We start from the raw sequence: 19,916 nt of genomic DNA, 5'->3' as shown, positions 1-19,916 counted from the left end.
CTATATACTGCATACACTACAGTGTTTTGTAATATGAGTCTACATTTAAACACAGAACCCCCTAACCTTGTGAATACACTTCATACAAAGCTTAGATGTCGACATCTGACATGCACCCCATCTCGAACCCCATTCCACCACCCATCCCCCCTTCCAGCACATGCACCAGGCCAACGCCACATGCAGCATTCAGCAAACCGATGGGCAGGCAATACCATCCTTCAAACCACGGGGGTGGGGAGGGCAGTCCCACACTCAAAAGAGACCAACAGAGAGAAAGGAGGAGGAGGAGAGAGGGAGGCAGGAAGAAGTAAAGGAGGGAAATGAGGCCAGAGGAACTGAGTCACAGAGAACAAGATAACAAAGAGACTCCCAGAGGGTTGGAGAGAAGGACAGAGAGAGAGAGAGATACAGGAGGGGAATCAGTCGTGCAGGGACTGATGGTCAGTGCTGTGAGAGAATGAGAGATGGAGGAGGTCAGTGATGGAGGGAACGCATCGATGAGGGAGCCGGAGGAGCAAAGGGGGCACGGCTGGGGGGAAGAAAGGCCCCCGTCCAACGCTACAGCAAGCCCCACCTTTCAGCCTGCGAGGCAGTCCATCGCAACTGCAAAGGAAATGGAGATGGGAGGGCGAACCTGTGACGGCCGCCACATGCTCAGAGCTCCATGCTGAATGGAGGTGGACAGGAGGGGTGGCAGGAGAGAGGAGAGGGAGGGAGGGAGGGAGGAAAGAACGCCCCCTGGTGCGTGCGGCTACCTTGTTCCACCAGCCCCGCGGTTGTGCCGGCCGCAGCAGCGGCAGCGGCGGCCGCGGCAACAGCAGCCGGAGCCGTGGTCTGCCGGCCCACTGTTAGTGTCCGAAACAACAACAACATCCCAGGGAGGGAGAGAGAGAGAGAGAGAGAGAAAAAGAAGGTGATTGTGAGGGGGAGGATGGGGTTTAGAGAGAGAGAGAAAGAAAGGAGAGAGGGTGAGGGATAGAGGCAGAGAGAGAGCAGGGGATTTTAAGGGTGGGAGAACGAGAGAAGGTGAATGTGAAGGAGAGAGAGAAGAGAGAGGGAGAGGGGAGGAGAAAAGAACCATCTGTTAGTCAGGATAAGAAAAAGGAATATGAAACATCGCCACTGAAAAGGCAGGATTTCATTTACATGAAAGAAGGGAATCAGTAAGTTTTCACTCAAAGAATGTTCTCAGTCCTTGCTTTTCCCCTCTCATTTATGGTTTGTCAAACAGAGACGACTCATTTAAGCACTCGAGGCTTCCTTGGCAAGGCCCGTGTTTTCAACCAACAGGAAAAAACATGCTGCACTCAACGAGGGCCACGGTGCTAAATGCCGCACGGTCCTCCAACGTCCCTTCAGCATGAACACAGCAATTTAGCAGAAAAATCTGTCTCTGCGGAGATACGCAGCATTCCCACGATTCCTAAGCTCTCATCCTCAGGTGCAGAGCCAGAGTAAGGTCGGGGGAACAGCATGTGGCCACCTCTCCGCCCCCCTGCTTTGTTGACTCATGTTGGAAGAAGAGATAATTACTGCAATGAGAGCAGCGGAGGGACTGAGGCTGATGGAGAGCTCCGCTGAGGGGAGGGGAACATTAGCAGTGCGATGTGGCAGGTGTAAGAGACCGGGAAGGGGGGAGGGGGGCCCCACACTGCTCCCCCACCTGCTGCCCGGGCATCTAAGAGCTGTCGCCCTGCCCCCTCTTCTGCTCGACGCAGACACTCACTGTCACTACCGCCCACTGACCTGCTGTCTGCGCGTTTGTGTGTGTGTGTGTGTGTGCATGTGTGTGTGAGAGTGTGTGTGTTGGGGGGGCAGGATTCGTGTGTTGGTGTGGGTATATTCATATATGCATACATGCGTGCCTGTGTGTGCTTGTGTGCGTGTGTGTGTGTGTGTGTGTGTGTGTGCACCCCTCATTGTCTTTAAATAGTATGCATGCACACACACACACACACACGGGAGCACACACCCACACATGCACACACATTCAGGCAAGAACGCTCGTCCGATTAGGCAGTATTTCTTTTGGAAGATGTGACGAGCCAACCCCCTGATTTAAGAGCTGCTTCAGATGTGTGCATGGCAGGTGCACAGACCGCTGAAGCCCATTGGTGAAGGGCATGTCTGATGACCCACAGCCTTGACCTCCTTCCTCCTCTTGAGTGCGCCCGTCCCATCGACAGACAGAGAAGCTACCCTTTTGAAGTAAGAGTGCTGACCTGAGCAGGGTCGCATGCCATCCCCAGCCCCCTGTCGCAAAGACTGTCCCCACACTCGTTTAAAGAGCAGCTTCACTCCTCCTCCCATCAATCACCTCAGTCCAGCTATAACTGGCCACTTCCTGCAGAGGTCTCCCGGTTAGCCAGTGAGGGAGCCAGAACCATTTCCAGGGACAAGCAGGAAATGTTGTAGCGTTTTAGACAGCGATACGGCATGACAGTGCTAAATTATTCAGCAGACACCGTCGCTTGAGAGATATGGCACCGCTTCCGTTTTTAACATCTTGTGTAAACCCTGTGTATTGTACAGGGCACAGCAGAGACTTCTTCTGGAAGCGACAGAAGCCACAACGTTACCATGGCAACGGCATGATGCTGCAGCTGCAGCCGGTGTCGCTGTGAATGCGGTCAGGGGCAAAGACTCTCAACCTCCGTCCTTCAAACCAAAACCCCAGCTGTGCGTGGGTCAGCAAACGTGCTTGACTCTCTACAACAACAGACATTGTATTTCGCCCAGGGTAATTTACTATTTCGTCAAACATATTTGCTCTGCAGTTTTAAAAAGCTGGTCAGGCCCATCTGTGGGCTGACCTGAGCATTTTGCCTTCGAGACGGGTTTCCCACTTACCAGAGAAATTCCGTGACACCAGCATGGTGGTAAGAATGGCTCCCTATAGGGGAAGAGTGAGAGAGAGAGAGGGAGAAATGCATCACTGATAGGGTGACTCTACACTCTGTGTTTACAGATTCGATAAAGCTCAGAAACAGCGCTCAGTGCACTGTGGGTCAGCGCTGTGACCAGGGGGCTTAATATCCCGCCATTGCACTACGCTCTGACGGCACTCTGAGGCTACAGGAACAGACGTGCAGTGCGGAGCACGTCTGTGGGAACGTGACTGAAAGCTCTGGCAGACCTTGAGTTTCCTCCTGGCGTTGAATTTCTTCAGGCATTCCACCGTTTCCTGTCTGTGCATCATGGAGGCCACTGTGGACCGTTGCTGTGCGTGAAAGACAGAGAGAAGGAGGGGGAAAGAGAGATAGAGGGAGAATATCATACGAAAAATATATTATGCATTAGGCAGAAGGAAAACTTCAGTTGGATTGGTGGACATCGAGAGATCTGATCAAGTGCTCTGTGGAACTGTGTGTCTGTATGACTCAGGATTGACTGCAGATGTCTAAATGTGTATGTGTTTGATTCATACGAGTAACTGCTGATGTCTAAATGTGTTCCAGTGTTTGTGTGCTTGTGGTAGACTCCTATGAGTAATGAATGCTGATGTCTGTATCAGTGTGTGTGCATGTGTGGAGGGAGTGGTGCTGTTTGTCTCTCTCCCCAGGCATGGCACTGCTCATAGGGGACACTCACGCAGACCCATGGGTGCTTGAGGGCCTCTTGGGCAGTGATCCTCTTGGCTGGGTTGATGGTCAGCATCTGGTTGATGAGGTTCTTGGCTTCAGGGGTGACAGTGTCCCACTCAGGAGAGGGGAACTACAGGAGAGCGGACCATAGCAGAGGTCAGTGGTCACAGCATGAAACAGGGCACTCATGCACACAGAAACACTCAACTGCACACAGAGACACACAGAGCAATCCTGTGCACACACAGATACACACACACATCCCAAATACACAAATATACACACATGTACACTCAACCACACACACACGCAGAAACAATAAATTGGATATATATGCCCATAGACACATAGACAAACAGACACAGACACGTACACGCATACGCACACACACACGCGCACACACACACATTCTCTCATGCATTACTCATAAAACTCTTCAGATGGTTCCATATCTGTAACAGCTTCATCAGTGATCTCAGTGACTGCTGAATCATCCACTATACAGTTTCAATAGTTTGAGATGCATAAAATGCAGAAAAAGACTGAAGCCCTGCTTGACTATCCTCCAATTCTAATGAGGTAATAAGGAGACTGTAAAGCAGTCAGTCTTATTTCAGCTAGTTTCTTTACATGCGTTCTTCTGAAAAATGTGCTGATTATGCACTCTCTCCACATCTAAAATAATCATGAAGTAATTTGGTTACATAAGTCTGACTTAAATCAGGGAGAAATCTTACTCAGCTGGTGGAGAAAGGTAGAGAAAGGGGGGGGGGGTGAGGGGATGATTGTGAGAGGGAGAGACAGTGGGGTATGGGAGAGTGAGAGAGAGGGAGAGTGTTGATAATGACACACTCAGTGAGCACAGCCTGGCTACAGAGACACAGACAAACATGGCTGCCCACAGAGGACCGGCTGTGCTCACGCTGCCAGCTCCAAGCTGCTGAGGCGGAGCTGCATTTCCTAACCGCATGTGAAAAAATATACTGAGACATGACAAAATTATTTTCCTAAAATAAATTACATCTGCCCACTGTTTGCAAAACCTCCCAGACATCCAAAAACTTCCAGCCCTGTAGGGGGAGAGGAGGGGCAGTGTGCTACACTGGTGGACCTCTGTATCACTGCCTAACAAAGTGTGCAGACCTTCCTCCTTGTTAATGTACCGTGTACACTGTTTCATATCCTTTGGCAACACAAACATAATCTTTATCATATTAATAAATCAAGTTAAATTGAGCTGAACTGAGAGAGAGAGAGAGAGAGAGAGAGAGAGAGGGAGGGAGAAAGAGAGAGAGAGAGAGAGAGAAAGACATCCTACTCACATCATAGGCTCCTGCTTTGATCTGCTGGTACAATTTGTGCTGGTCCTCATCCCAGAACGGAGGGTACCCCACTAGAAGGATGTACAGGATCACTCCTGGACCAGGAAAAGATGGGCGGGAGGTCACAGTCACCAAACTGCTGATTTTGGTCACGTCACTACCTGTTGATTTCTCTAAGATTTCACTTTACTTCTCACTAGCGTACATCAATTACAAACACTTATTCTTTGTCATGTGGATAATGTAATTTGCATGTAATTACTGCACATTATGTACTACAATTTTCATCCCACCTCACCCTCCACTCTTAGAAGTTAGAAAAAAAAAATGGAACGATGGCGTGTCAATAAAGAACTCTGGCTTGAGAGAACACGTTTGGACACTGACATTGGTCTTCTTAAGGGCTCCACAACTGTAATTATATTTGTGCTTGTGAACACCGTAAAGTTCAGATCCGCAGCCTGCTGTCACCTTCAGATTGCTCTATGAGAGCGCGGCCCTAATGGAGCAGAGGCTCAGACAGGATGTGCTGGAACGTACAGTCACTGTGGTGAAGGAGAAACAGCGGCTCTGCAGAGCCACTGAACACTGACCCAGCACTGCTGCTGCTTCAGAGATCCGGGGGAGGGGCGGGGGTGGGGGGGGTGTCTGGAACGAGTTTGTTAAGTTTCTCTATGTGGCTTAATGTGTATGTTTCTTTGTCTGTATTTATGTGTGCATGTCTTCGAGTCTATGCTTGTGGGCATGTGTTTCATTGTGTATGTGAGAGTGTGTGTGTCTTGTCGGTGTGTGTGTGTGTTTTTTCTGCATATTGTTGTGTGTGACTGTGTGTGTGTGTGTGTGTGTGTGTGTGTGTGTGTGTAACTCACCGCAGGCCCAGATGTCAACAGGCTTGCCATACGCCTCCTTCCTCAGCACTTCAGGGGACAGATACCCTGGTGTCCCAGCAAAACCTGGAAACACACCAGAAAACAATGCAAACAAATCCACCCACAGACAGTAGCCCTCACAGATAACAGCTGACACCAGCACTCAAAGCACAGACATAGCCTCACTTTCAACTGCAGCCCTGTCTGTTACACACTGTCTGTGTTATACCTTACTCATCTGTACCCATTACACTACACTCAAGTCTGTGAAACTTCATCTGCTACACCATTGTTGTGTCCATAAAACACTGCCTCTGTCCTCCTCATGATCTGTGTCTGTTATTCCCTTTTTTCACAGTGTTTTTGTGTCTTTTACACCCTGTCTGTGTGTGTTACACTGTGTGTCTGTAACATTGTCTTTGTTACATCCTGAATATCTGTACCAGTGTCTGTTACACTGTGTCTTTTTGTCTCAGTAACACACCTCTGAATGCTACGCTTCAGTCTGTGAGCTCTGATTTCCTCTGCAATGACAAGCTAGATCTAAAAACTCACTCAATAACAGAATGAAAAAATGGAAGCAATGACTTTTCCATGGGTGAACTTGCAGTTCAGGACAGGGGACACACATTAGGTCAACCCAGTGACATTGTGTGTTTCATCAAAATCAATATCATGAGTAAAAAGACGATTTCCTTAATATGGCTATGTGTGCTCCTTATGTACTCGGTCTCCGTGAAGCTGATCTAAATCTGTCGTTACTGGAGCCGTCTATTTCCGTCTATACACCGGACGCTGACGTGTGCTGGGGCCTGCACTGCCCGGGACTGCCCCCTGAACGGTGGGGCTTCGGGTAAAGCAGTCAGTGCCAGGAATGGTCTGGCCAGGAGTCAGTGCGGCAGCTCTGAAATTATGCTGTGGGCATTGTGTTTATAATCAGCATTAATGCTGTGATCCGTGTCAATGCTGCGGCTACGTACCGAACCAGGCCTGCTGATCCCCCTGCACTTCTATGGCCAGCCCAAAGTCAGCCAGCTTGACGGCGGCGTTCTTACACTTACTGGCCAGGAGCAGGTTTTCTGGCTAGGAGGGGGCGAGAGGGGTGCAGGAGGGGCAGGTTACTAATGTCCCACGGCAAGATACAGGTACGCACATACACACACACACAAGCAGACACACAGATACAAACACTCACTCAGAAAAACACAGGCCTGCTCACACACATAAACATATGCACTCACAAAAAAACACACACGCATATTCACAAGCTCCCAGTACATGCACTTGGACATGCACATATATTCACGTAAATACAAACCACTTCACACATATTAACTCCCTTACATAAATACACCAACACACACACACACACACACACACGCACACACACGCACACCTTTACCGCACACAAACTCAAAGCAGCTCTGCCATTAGCCTATTCTGACCTGCTCTGATATCAGATCTTGTAATGCACTTTAGAAACAGTGGCGAATAATAACAGAGGACTATTGAGAAGGTCTGCGGAGAGCCAGGGCCTGAGAGTGATTAATGCACATAATGGCCCCTGCGTAATAGCACACAAACAGTCATTTGCGTGGTAAGCCTGGAGCCTTCACAGAAGCCTGTGGTGCAGGTTCGGGTTTGGGGTCTGGTTTACGGTGATGTAATGCGCCTTGCGGTGGAGTGGTGGGGCTCTGGTTTTGCTGTGGTGTGGGCGTGCATGCTGTCCCAGATTAGGGAGCCTCATTACTCTCTGTCAGTGACAGCCTGTAATTGTGCTATCCCCACTGCAGCGCTCCTCCTGCCCTGCTGCACTCCCTCTGTACAGATCACGCTGAAGCGTTATATAAATATATATCTCCCTGGCAAAGGCAGGGAGGATCAGATCTGAGCGCACACCAACACAAACGCAAACACACACACGCACACACACACAAACATATGCTTGCACACACGCACTGCGTGTACGCACACACAAATACATATGTGTGCACAAACACACAAAATACACGTACACACATACATACATACACACACTTGCCCACAAACATGAATGCACACGCACACGCGCGCACGCACACACACACACACACACACGCGCGCACACACACACACACGCAGGCTTTAACATACACACACGTGTATCTGCAATGAGGAGGTAGTATGCACACCTGATAGTACAATACACTGGCTATGGTGATGACTGCTGCTGCTTCGCCTGCATTGCAGCCGATGCTGTTCCTGCCACTCCTCTCTCTGTCTAATAACCCTATTTTTCTCCATCGCTCTGTCTTAAAGAGCACATTCTGCTGTGTGAGCAATCCCAGGTTTTCTGAAACTGATACACTGACAAAGCCTTCCTCTAACGTTTTGTGATATGAAAAAGCTGTGCCATTTAAACCACCATATAGCCATAAACCTTACGATCCAGCTCTTGACCTAGCTGTGCATATTTACAGTTTTGTAAGTTTATGGCTTTTCATCACACCGAGGGTCTTAGGTGTTACCACAAGATGACTTGCCTGAAGGGATTATTAGGACAAAGGGTTCTACCTATTAAACCTACACAGAGCAGCAACAGCGGGGAGAGGCAGCAGCTCCTCATCTCAGTGTTAAAGCAGCTTTGTCAGGAAAAATCCAGCTTTTCACTTGAGGGGTTTAACTGAATATACTGACAGACAAAATCTCACATGAAAACTAACCAAGACTCACACAAGCACATGCAAATCCTAGCACTTTCTGTCTCTGTTCATTGGGGTTAACTGTGCAGCTATGACAGGCTTTCACACGTACAGACACACAGGCAAACACTTAGACACACAAGTATACATTTATGCACACACAAACACACACACAAATGCATGTGTACACGGAAATGCACACACAAACACGCATGCACGCACACACGCAGACACACACACACACATACAAACACACACACACACACACACACACACACACTCCAAGCATTCAGAACCCCCAGAGTGTACACTGCAGCAGCTCCATACATTGCAGTGGTTTGGTTATAAAGTAGGTTAGCTTTATTCCGCTCTGGTGGAAGTCAGGCTGGGTGAGAGAGAGACTGGCACTGCGTGGGCGTCTGAGACGGAACCGCTCCTGACTCCCTTGCCATTCCTCTGTAAGGATACGCTGGAGCAGTAGCTAACACTTCCTTTGTGCTTCCACTTAAGACTGCTCTCCACAGGGAACGGAGAACACTGAGGAGCGCCATCCTCCAATCAACAGCCAGCGGTAAGCGCAGAGGTGTGGTCCAAACGGACATGATAATAAACTAGGCTGGGGCATGTCACCCTTACTGACCAGGAAAGGAGAAGAGGGCTATAAGATAATGTGTCACCTCCATGAAGCACAAAATCCTAATGCTCCAGTCCCTGGCAAACTGATACCTGATGCAGGCGTGTTCTAGGGTACCCGTATGATTGTTGCTCACTGCACAGCACCCTTGGAAGGCTGAAGTTGCACATGCTTTTTCCTGTGTGTGATGTAAGAAATTCAAACTGTGAGATCAATCATTAATTCAAGCGAACCTGCTTATAGAAACTGTCATCTATTGTGTGTACTGCCCTGCTTCCGTCAAGTTAAGTGGAAAAAATACACAAACCAGGACATCTGTCATATTTGTCACATATCCCCAGTGGCACTACTAAACAGGGATCAAACCACACCATCTCGCATTGTATGAAAATTCGGATGACGCTTTTTCAAATAAAAAGACTCAGACTCAGTCAGATTCATTTTTGCAGGGGCAGTTCTGAGTGTTGGTAGGAAGCCCAGCCTGACATGAAACCTTTCTGAGAAAAGAAGGGTATGTATTTCATTAAAACAATTGCAGAGGTTTATACTGAAATGATCAAAGAGTATTCAAATGTTTCATGCAGGCCACAGACATATGCATTCACATGCACAACACAAAAACAGTGCAGCCACCAAGCCAAAATTTAACAATCTGCAAAGGGTTTTTTTCGGCCAAGAAAATGTTTATCTGGAACAGACTACTTATGAAATCATAGATAACCGGAATCCATCCATCATTTGGATAACTTATCAGAAGAGAGATTGATTTCTTCTGAAAGAAATCTTTAAAAACAAAAGAAAGTGGGATTATTTTTGCAGATGAAAGTGAAAGAAAAAAAAAATGCATCTTTTCCCGAGAAGTAGAACCCTTTGAATAACATCAGACAGATGCATGCGCATTAACAAGGAGGATAGCAACTGCATCAATACCTTACATACACAAACCACCATACAGCTCTCAGCAGTGATCTGGAGTAGGGCCACAGACCCCCAAAGTGCAGTAAGATGCCATCACAATGCACTCAAACCTGAACTGAGAGCTGGTCATCGTCATGGATCTGCTGTCTATACTGTCTGGCCCAATCACTCAGCATCATCACTACAGCACTCAGGGAGTGAGGGGGTGTGCAGGCAGCATCAGATGCATTAGAACAGACAGTATAAATGCTGAGAACAAACTGTTAATAATGATTATGGGGTAAAGGGGGAGCCATTTTAATGTTCGCTGACAGTGCAGCACATATTGTTTGTGTGGTGTACACAAATGTGCATTGTTTACTCATTTTGTAAGGAGCCTACACACTGCTTTCCTGGTCTTCTGTTCTACACTATTATTTCCTCTTCGCAAAACAGTAACTGTAGTGCTGTAATGCAGCAATCACTATCACTATGAGGAAACAAACAACCCAAACTCAGAAATCCAATATAATGTTTGCTGCAAACATAAACAGACTGGCCTTGCTGTTTTCACAGAAGGTAACATATGACCTTATAAATGAAGTCTCATCAGTCATCTGACTGTGACTCTCATTCTCTTAGTATTTTGAAAGCAACCACATGGTGAAGGTCACAATTTTGTACATAAGCCTCTACAGAGTATATACATACATACACACACACGCACGCACACACACGCACGCACACACACACACACACACACAAACACACAACTTCAACGAACGCCAACACTGCCAGCAACAACTCCTGTCACTCACCTTCAGGTCTCGGTGCACCACGCCCATTTGGTGGCAGTGAAGCACCGCCTCCAGGATCTGCTGGATGCAATGACTGCATGCAAACACCAGGGGGGGGCGTGTTAGTCAGAGCAGCGCTACAGTCTCATGCACGGGCCTGGGCAGGGATTTCGGCTTTGGAGTTTTTGGAGGGGGGGGGGGGGTCTGCCTCAATCCAGATACACTCTCTTGCCTCTTTCCAGCTAAATCCATCCCACTCCCACACACACTCAGCTCCTTTTCTCAGCCATGATACACAACAGGGAGACGTGTGTGCCCATCCCCCAGACTGGTAACTCCTTCAATGGCTACAGTTATCCGATATACTTTGAGCCGCTGCCACTTAGTGGGATCCACCTTATCTGATGAGATTCTCTGAATGATTCTCGATATGAGTGGTAAAATATGCGGTGTTGTCACCTGGAAATCTAGTTTCTCAAAGCAGTTTTAAATAAGGCTTTGAACAAGAGCTATTCTAGCGGGACTCTCAACATAAACACCTTTGCCAAAGCCCTTCAGTTCCTAGGGCTCTGACCTTCGGAGTGCAAAGAGCAAGCAAACTGTAATTGTGAAACAGGTTCAAAGCAGCGCATTCCTGAGCAGAGGTGCCCTTGGGGGATGAGAGGAGATCGTCTCTCTTAGCTGATGCGGGAGCCAAACTTAATGCTGGAGTGGGCTGGACTCTGCAAGGGGCCCACGGGGCCACAGGCAAGGGACTGCCTCACATTAGCACAGATCTTTAACGTCTAGCTAACATCAGTCTATGCTACCGCATTCTAGAATCAATTTCAGGACTCCATGGTAACACCTCATGTGGCATCATTCATTCAAAGCCCCAGTGGTTAGATAAACATTCTGTATTCATACAAACTGAATGAAGGACAGAATATCAACATCCCTTAAATATTTACCTTTCCTCACTCACTGCTAAACCACAATGCTACCAGCTGTCCTAACTAAGTCTCTATCGTGCAGAAGAGGCGGGGGCAGGGGTAGATGGGGAAGAGGTAGATTCTCGATTACCTAAACACTGAGAAAACCCTGCAGCAATGTGCGCATCAAGGCTAATATTACAGTTCAATACCTCTCATCACTAATCTGCTGATCCTGCAAGCCTTCTTTCCACCTAATTTAAAGATGACCACAGGATGCTGGAAAATACAGACCATACGGACAGGGGGGGGGAGAGGGGGTTATGAGGTTTGAGCTGCGGACCTCCTTGCATATATATATGTGGGAGTAGATATACAGAGATATGCATGTACATATACGTGCGTGTATATGTACATATACGTCCACGTACACTGTACGCACTGCTGCATGCATGCTGTGTTGCATGGACCACGCATCTCCACATGCGAACATGCTGCCTGTGCACTGAGCCTGCTGGCCCGGGAATGGGAGGGTCAGTGTCAGGGTAGGGGGGGCATAGGGATTGGTTAGCGGGGCGTATAGTTGACCCCCCCCCTGCAGTTCCTTCACGACCTAGTCTCCAACAGGGATGCTAACCCTCCCCATCCACCTGCCCCCACCCTTGATATTGAGTTCCCTATCTTTATATTCATTACATGTTTATTGGTCTATGATGCAGATAGCCCCAGGTCTGGGCTTTTGCTAAGTGGCCTCATAATAACAGTAATTCTGTTCTTTGAAATCAAATCATCTTCAGCAAAAATATAAATATGACGTAAAGTAAGTTTAGTGACATACTGTAAAATGCACTAACAAATATGTCTGATGCACTATCCATGTATGCTATCCATATCGTTTATCACATAATATATAAGATATTATGACATTACATTAATGTATAAAAGGCGAACATTGTAATGTGGCAGTATATTGAGATGATATTATTTTTCTGTATGGATTTTGAGCTGAGACAGTGAGAGAGAGACAGAAGGACAGAGAGACTGAGGGAGAGAGTGCCGCTGTGAGACAGTAAAGTTCATGGGTGTAAATTAGGGTCCTGTGTCTTGTGTTGTTAAAGGTCTCCCACTGAATAAATCCTGAGGAGGTCACATCTAGGACTCACTGTAGTGCATGGGAAGCAGAAAGTCAGTATGAAAGCGTGTGTGTGTGTATCAGATTTCAGTGGTATGTTTGTGTGTCGGTTTGTGTATATGTGGAAGTGCGTTTGTATATGTGCATGGCCATGCATGCTTACATGCATGTGTGTTTGTATATGTGTACGTGTCAATGTATGTTTATGCGCGTGTGTGTGTGTGTGTGTGTGTGTGTGTGTCTCAGTGCAGCCCGGCTGACTGCACTAAATGGACCCTTTTCACACAGCCAGCAGCAGGTGCGACAGATTTTGCAGTGCACTTGTTTATTCTTTGTCTTGATTACAAAGTACGGAGACAGCTGAAGAGAAGCGGACTGGCATCATCCATTTTAAACACAGATGCGATCAATATTGTTGGAGACACGATTTGTATCTATTGAAGATGTCTGAGAGCTTATTGAGCAAAGCTACTGTCATCTGCAGCTCAGTTCTGTTCTTCTGTTATACTGACTGTGTCGGCGAGAGTGTTTCGGTGAGGGGAGGGAGAGTGCCAGCATGAGTAAAGCCACGTGGGCGTGCGCTGTTGCAGTGGCGTGAGTGTGTGGCTGTGTGACAGAGAAAGAGAGATGTAGAGGGGCTTGCGAATTCGCCCTGTGACTGGTGGTATGAGTTCATGCCTATGCATTTGCGCGTGCACGCACTCATGTATGCGCATTTGTGTGTACGTGTGTGGGGAAGGTGTGTGTGTGCATGTATATGTATGAACATATGCACGTATGCGTGTGTGTATGTGTGGGCATGTATATATGTATGTATGTGTGTTTGTGTGCATACTTATACATACATGTGTATGTGCTTGTGCACAGGACCTGCGTGTGTATGTGTGTGTGTAAGGCTCAGTGTGTGTTCTGGACCGCTGCTTCATTATGAAGCAATTAACCCTTTCAGTGCTCTCTGGTGGCAGCATTCACCCTCCCCCACAGGCTTTCTGTCAGCTGTTCACCTCTCTGACCTAGTATGGCGAGAAATCTGGCTTTGACAGGGGGGCGGGGTTAGGGTGGGCGTGTGGGGAGCACGGTCGTGTCGTAGCATCAACCGACATGCCGCCGTGTGTCGGAGCTCCTGTGGAGGAGAGAGGCGACAGCGCCGCCCTTTCCAGGGACAGCGTGTGTTTGTCTCTGGTTAAATAAAGGCTGGTTACAGCTCCGGAGAGCAGGCAACCGCACCAGCTTTGTTTGGTTTAGTCTTTTGACAACATTCGCCAGCCCCCTCATGTTTTCTGAAAGGTCTTTGTTGAGCACACAAGTCAAGTTGTTCTTTTGGATACAGTGAGCAGAAAATGTGAGCCTGTTACAGTTTTGCTGTATAGTGATTTTTGTCTTATTATACAATGTTTTTTCTTAACATATGGAGTTTTGGCAGCTTCCCGTGAAGAAATAATATCTTTAGAAACCTTTCAAATTAAAAACTCCTTGATGTAAAATCAGTGAATGTAGGACAAAAAAAAAAGGACAACACCATCAACTATACATGAACACAGATATATGCATAGACTGCATACACGTGTCTGAAGTGATGTGTGTAGAGTACTGGTCAGATTTCAGCTTATGGGTTTATTCGTTCCTCATGTCTGATTGGCCGGGACTAAAAAATGTAGAGTGGGCCTGCTTTGAAATTGTCTCTTTATTTTCTGCCCAGACAAAGGCTCCAGAGCCACTGAGCAGCGCATTATCGCGCCTGCCCTGGCAGCCAAATAATTTATCGTACACAATACAGAAGAAACAGTCCACCCACTTTCTCTGCAACAGTCACTGGCTCATATTTAAGGGATCAGTGATTTTGTTTCGAAGGTATGCAATTATGTGCAGAGGAGCGTTGAGACAGTCAGTGATCTGACTGCCAGTGGCCAATTCTCCACACGTCTCCGAATAACAGAGGGAAGGGGAGGGAAGGGTTTGGGGCCGCTGTTCCGCTTGAGTCAACACTTTTCTCCGTTTCGTGCGGAATCAAATCCTTCCCCAAATCCTAACTCTGCTGCTCCAAGGGTTTCTTCTTCAGTCTTGAATGTGTGAATATATAACCCCCCCCCCCACCCCCCCAAAAATTATCAAATAAGAGCAATCAAAATCAAACCAATGACCCCTGACATTGAGAGTACTGATTGCACCAAAGCCCATAATCAAAATGGTGATTATAATGGAAGGATTCAATGGCAGTGGGAAGAGCATTGCAGTTGGTGGAAGTTTTTTTTGGGGGAGTGGGAGAGTAAAGGGAGGTGCCAAGGAGACTACTGCAGTACCTGGGGAGGGGGGAAGGGGGGCTGCTTGGAGAGAGCAGTCAGTGCAGCAGGAGCAGCTCAAAGTGCTGGAGAAACAGACACACAGACGGACAGACAGGCGAACAGGCGGACACACGCAGCGGATCAGGGCCAGGCAGCACGCGAATGCGCTCTATGCATACTGACCTTCAGGTCCCTGTGAACTATGTCATGTTGGTGAATGTGATTGACACTGTCTAGAATCTGATGGATACAGTGACTGTGGAGACAAAAGGGAGAGGGAAAAGGGTGGGGGTGTGAAAGAAAAGGTGGATGGACAGATGGGGGGGGTGAAGAGAGAAAAAGGGAGATGGAGGCGCATTTAGGAGTTGCAGTGGAGGAGGGGAGGGGTAATGGCGGGAAGAAAAAAATGACAGTTCATGGGGGGGGGGTGTCAGAGAGAGTGGTGGATTGTAGGACAGGTGGGGAGACAGGTGGGGGGACAGGTATCGAGGGTAGCGATGGAGGTGGAGAGTGGGGCAGGAGGGGATGGAAGCAAAGAGGAGTGAGGAGACAAAACTGTTTAAACACAATGGTACAAGACTACCCACAACAGAAAACACAGCATAGCCAGCGTGCTCATGACAACTGGGAGATAGATGGAGAGAGACAGAGCGAGAGAGAGAGAGAGAGAGAGAGATGTGGGGGGAAGGATGGATAGGACAAGTAGAAAAGGAGGAAACAGTATACAGAGAAAGACACAGAATGAAAGAGGGGAGACACAGTAGAAAGGGACAGAAAGAGAGGAAACCAGGATGTGCTGTTATGTGCCTCGACTTTTCTGTAAGAGCACAAAACGTCGCCTCCAAAGTGCGGCAGTGACACAGCGTGAGCGGAGTGTTTACAGTGGGCTGTAGAGGAAACGGGGGGGGTGGTGAGGGAGTGATGTGTATGTGGGCAGCAGGTGGCCCTGTGTCATTGTGAGAGAGGTGCAGCCGAATGCGTGACGTTGTGCAGTGGAAGGGTTAATCAAGCTGGAAATGTGACTAATAGCTGAACCAGGGAGACAGCCTGCAGGATCCCCACCCACACGCTGTCTACTGTGTGGGCAGACCTGAGAGAGAGAGACGCCACACACCAATGACATAGCACACATACATATACACACACACACACGCACATGTATGCACACACACACGTGCACTGCATGAATGCACACATACATGTGCATTCATACACACACACACACACACACACACACACACACACACACACACGCACACACGCACACACACACGCACACACGCACACACGCACACACACACACATGCATACACACACGCACACACGACATACACGACACACTGGTACAGAATGAAACCTCTAGCAGGAACAGAAGCGTACTGACGCACACAGAACATACTGTACAGCACGAACACGCAGGGGTGTGTGTGTGTGTGTGTGTGGGGGGGGGGGGGGGGGGGGTTGCTGTCTGCGCTGTGACAGTAGTGTCCCCTGAGGATGTTAGAGACACAGAGCCTGGCAAAAGACAGCATCATAATGAGGGTGTGAGGGGGGCAGGGGAGCTGGGGGCGTGTGCTTCATGGAGAGATGCTGCCAATGGTTGTCGATACCCTTCTCTGATTAATGAAGCACAACAAGACTGCAAACAGAGACAAACCCAGTTATACTTAATAAGATATAAACTAGGTGATTAAACAGGTCTATTTCTGAGGCCTTATTTTTATGCTGTGTGGTGGGTCATGCAAAAAAAAAAAGACAGTCGCAGCAGCATCCATTTACTGACTGATCTGCATAGGGACACGCAGACACATAAATGTGCACACATACATAGACACAAGCACACATTCACATGCACACCACATACACACAGCTTTTACATAGCATACACACAGATACACACACACACACACACACACACACACACACACACAACATGTAGGCACACAAACACATTCTCATGTACACACAAGCAAACACACATTCAGCACTAATTTACACACACACACACACACACACACACACACACACACACACAGCATTCAGGAGCACAGTTCTGCTAGCAGTCATAAGTGCTCCTTTTGTCTGAAGTGTCTGTCCTGCAGGTGTCAGCCTCTTTGTTATTTTTACACCCTGCTGTTCAGTGACGTTTCCACTGCCCTTTGTGCCAGGCTACCGCTTTGTGCCTTTCTGTTCTCCGTGCTGGATACGGTGCGAGACCGCCGGGATCCTCCACTCACGAGACCAGATGTTTGCAGTTTCAAATCCTGGACGACGCCCTTGAGTGGGGCCTCACCTCACATGGACTGGTTCAGAACGCATCCAGAATGTGCGCTGGTGATAAGTGAAATCCTAAGCTGTGTAAATTGCCTGGGTGAAAAGGTACCTACTAGAACCATAAATCACGCAGTGATGAATACAAAAAATATTATATATGCAAGTTGGCACTTGCAAGCCAACAAAATGAGATGGCAGGTTGGCACACCTACGACACCTTCTCCCTGTGTCTTCACTCTGGTTTTCTGATGAGGCTTGACCCCCATGCTATGCTCCCATGATGCATACGCTGCAACATCGAGCTGAAGCTACGGCCGACCTTGCAAAACATCAGCTACACAAAGCTACTGGCAATAACAACATCTGCTGAATGCTTAAATAATTCAAGGCAGCAGGTATTTAGGAATCGAAAGTCCCCCTTTTGTGAACATTCGTATCTGTCAGATGTCGGTGCAGACACTCACCAGCAGCCATACGGTTAAGAGTTGAACGAGAGCAGTCGGGGTTTCGGCAATAATTATCTCAGCTAATTAGAGCCCTATTTTCCACAGGTCTCGGCGGGAGAGCTGGGTGTGGACCGGACCACGTTGGCCTGAAATGCTGTTAATTGAACCTGGTTGGTTGGAAGTGGCCTACGTGAGGAAGTGAACCAGCCCGGCTGGTGGGATAGTTAAGCCCCTGCGCCTCTGCCAGGCTTACAAACAGGAGTTTATGGATTTGAATCCCAGGGTTAGTCACCTTGGCTTTTACGCGAAGTGAAAAGTTTTAGTAAATATCTCTGGTCTATCAATGGGTATTGTGCAAAACATAGCATCATGCTGGAGAAGTGCCTTTGCAGAGGAAATAATAATAATACAGTGTAATATCAAATGCTCTTATCCACGGGGACTGACACAGCTTACTCTTTTTTTATTGCATGTTATCCATTTATAAGGCTGGATATTTATTGAAGCAATCTGGGTTGAGTACCAAGTGTAGAATAGTTGTACCCTTAGAAGCTCAGAACAGGGTGACTGCCATACTTACACGTATATGTAAAACACACACACACACACACACACACACACACACACACACACACACACACAGACACGCATGCACACATGGATGCCCACACATCTTGCAACCTACAGTTATCACAGCACAGTGTACCAACACACTGCAACTAAAAGGACACTGATACGATTTATATGCAACGGTTACACATACATACACATAACATACTGGCGACCGCTGGTCACGTTATCACCTCAGGACGTGGTGTTCAACACGCCCTTTGAAGGGATGAGGGGTGACAGTCCAGATAACACAGAGAAACACGTCCCTGGCCCCGCCCCCCCACAGCCCCTGGCCACAGGGTAACAGGAGAGGGCCTTAAGAGCACTCAGGAGGAGCTGTGCTGGTACGGCTCTCTCTCTCCTCAAGGGGGCGGCAGAGATATCTGCTGTGTGTGTGTGTGTGTGTGTGTGTGTGTGTGTGCGTGTGCGCGCGTGTCCATGAGTGTATGTGTGTGCGCAAGACAGACAAGCAGAGAGGATGAAGGTGTAAGAAGGAAAGAGACTGTGAGGGAGAGGGAGACAGAAAGATGAGTGAAGGACAAGGGTGCACAAGGAGCTGCTGAAGAGACGGACAGACAGACAGACAGATGGACAGAGGGGCAGAGAGAGATCTGATCTGATGCCTGTGACACAGAGAACAAGGGGCGCCCTTCGCTCTGATCCTGTTGCAATTCCCACACAGCTACCAGCATGGAGGAAGCTCCACAGGAAAACTACTGAAGGATCCATTTCGCCCATTTCTGAGCGTCTGCTGCGCAGCGCAGGCCAGCTGCTATTTACCCAGGGACAAAAAGCTTATATGGATACTGTACTGCACCAAGTAAATAAAAAATTAAAAACTGAATGTCTGAATGTTTATGAGGATTCAAGGTTGTGTGCAGAAAGGGGAATAGGAAGAAGACTGAAGCTTTGTACAGAAAGGGAGAGAGAAGGAGAGAGAGGGAGAGGGAGGGTGAGAAAGAGAGGGAGGGAGAGAGAGAAAGAGAGGGGGATGGGAGGGAGAGGGAAGCAAGAAAAGCAGAAAATGGAGTGGGGGGGGTAAATTGAAAGGGGGGGGGGTGGTTTAGAGGGATATGTGGGTGGGTAGGGGCGGGGGTGGAGCTTACCTGGCATCAGCTTCACTGTAATACTCTCTGGCTACGATGTCTTCAAACAGCTCTCCACCTGTCACCCTGAAACACAGAAGCACAAACGTAAGATAGCAAGCACTGTGTAGCTCGCAAGCGCAAACCTGTGTGTGTGTGTGTCCGCATATGTCTGTGCGTACGTATAAACCTGTGTGTCTGTATTTGTGCATAGCGCATATATGTGCATGAATATAATGTGCGTGTATATATGTATAGAGTGTGATTCTGTCTAACCTGAAGGTTGTGTCTATGTAAAACGTGTGTGTGTACGTGCAATGTGTGCGTGTGTGTGTGTGTGTGTGTGTGTGTGTGTGTTGTGAGGCAGAGAGGGGGAATCCTCTCGAA

The 19,916-nt window shown here is 48.1% G+C and overlaps 1 protein-coding gene across 12 annotated transcripts in view; it reads right to left on the bottom strand.

Annotated features, from left to right (window-relative positions):
* Positions 1-19,916, bottom strand: part of LOC118777462 (calcium/calmodulin-dependent protein kinase type II subunit beta) — a 59,381-nt gene that overhangs the window by 25,324 nt on the left and 14,141 nt on the right. For 6 of the 12 annotated variants that reach the window (XM_036528389.1, XM_036528377.1, XM_036528381.1 and 3 more), the window contains exons 5-13: positions 19,551-19,616; positions 10,809-10,881; positions 6,759-6,861; positions 5,779-5,862; positions 4,910-5,004; positions 3,595-3,717; positions 3,140-3,223; positions 2,854-2,896; positions 759-848 (exon numbers count right to left, since the gene is read on the bottom strand). In XM_036528389.1, coding sequence (XP_036384282.1) covers positions 759-848; positions 2,854-2,896; positions 3,140-3,223; positions 3,595-3,717; positions 4,910-5,004; positions 5,779-5,862; positions 6,759-6,861; positions 10,809-10,881; positions 19,551-19,616 — 761 coding nt within the window. Of the gene's footprint in view, positions 1-758; positions 849-2,853; positions 2,897-3,139; positions 3,224-3,594; positions 3,718-4,909; positions 5,005-5,778; positions 5,863-6,758; positions 6,862-10,808; positions 10,882-15,295; positions 15,369-19,550; positions 19,617-19,916 lie in introns of all 12 variants that reach the window. The other 6 variants (XM_036528383.1, XM_036528386.1, XM_036528388.1 and 3 more) reach the window with 3 other exon arrangements.

Source organism: Megalops cyprinoides, chromosome 5 (genome assembly GCF_013368585.1).
Source record: "Megalops cyprinoides isolate fMegCyp1 chromosome 5, fMegCyp1.pri, whole genome shotgun sequence".
Classification (NCBI taxonomy): domain Eukaryota; kingdom Metazoa; phylum Chordata; class Actinopteri; order Elopiformes; family Megalopidae; genus Megalops; species Megalops cyprinoides.
The sequence above is the reverse complement of the archived record's forward strand: the minus strand, read 5'-3'. Positions and strand labels throughout refer to the sequence as shown.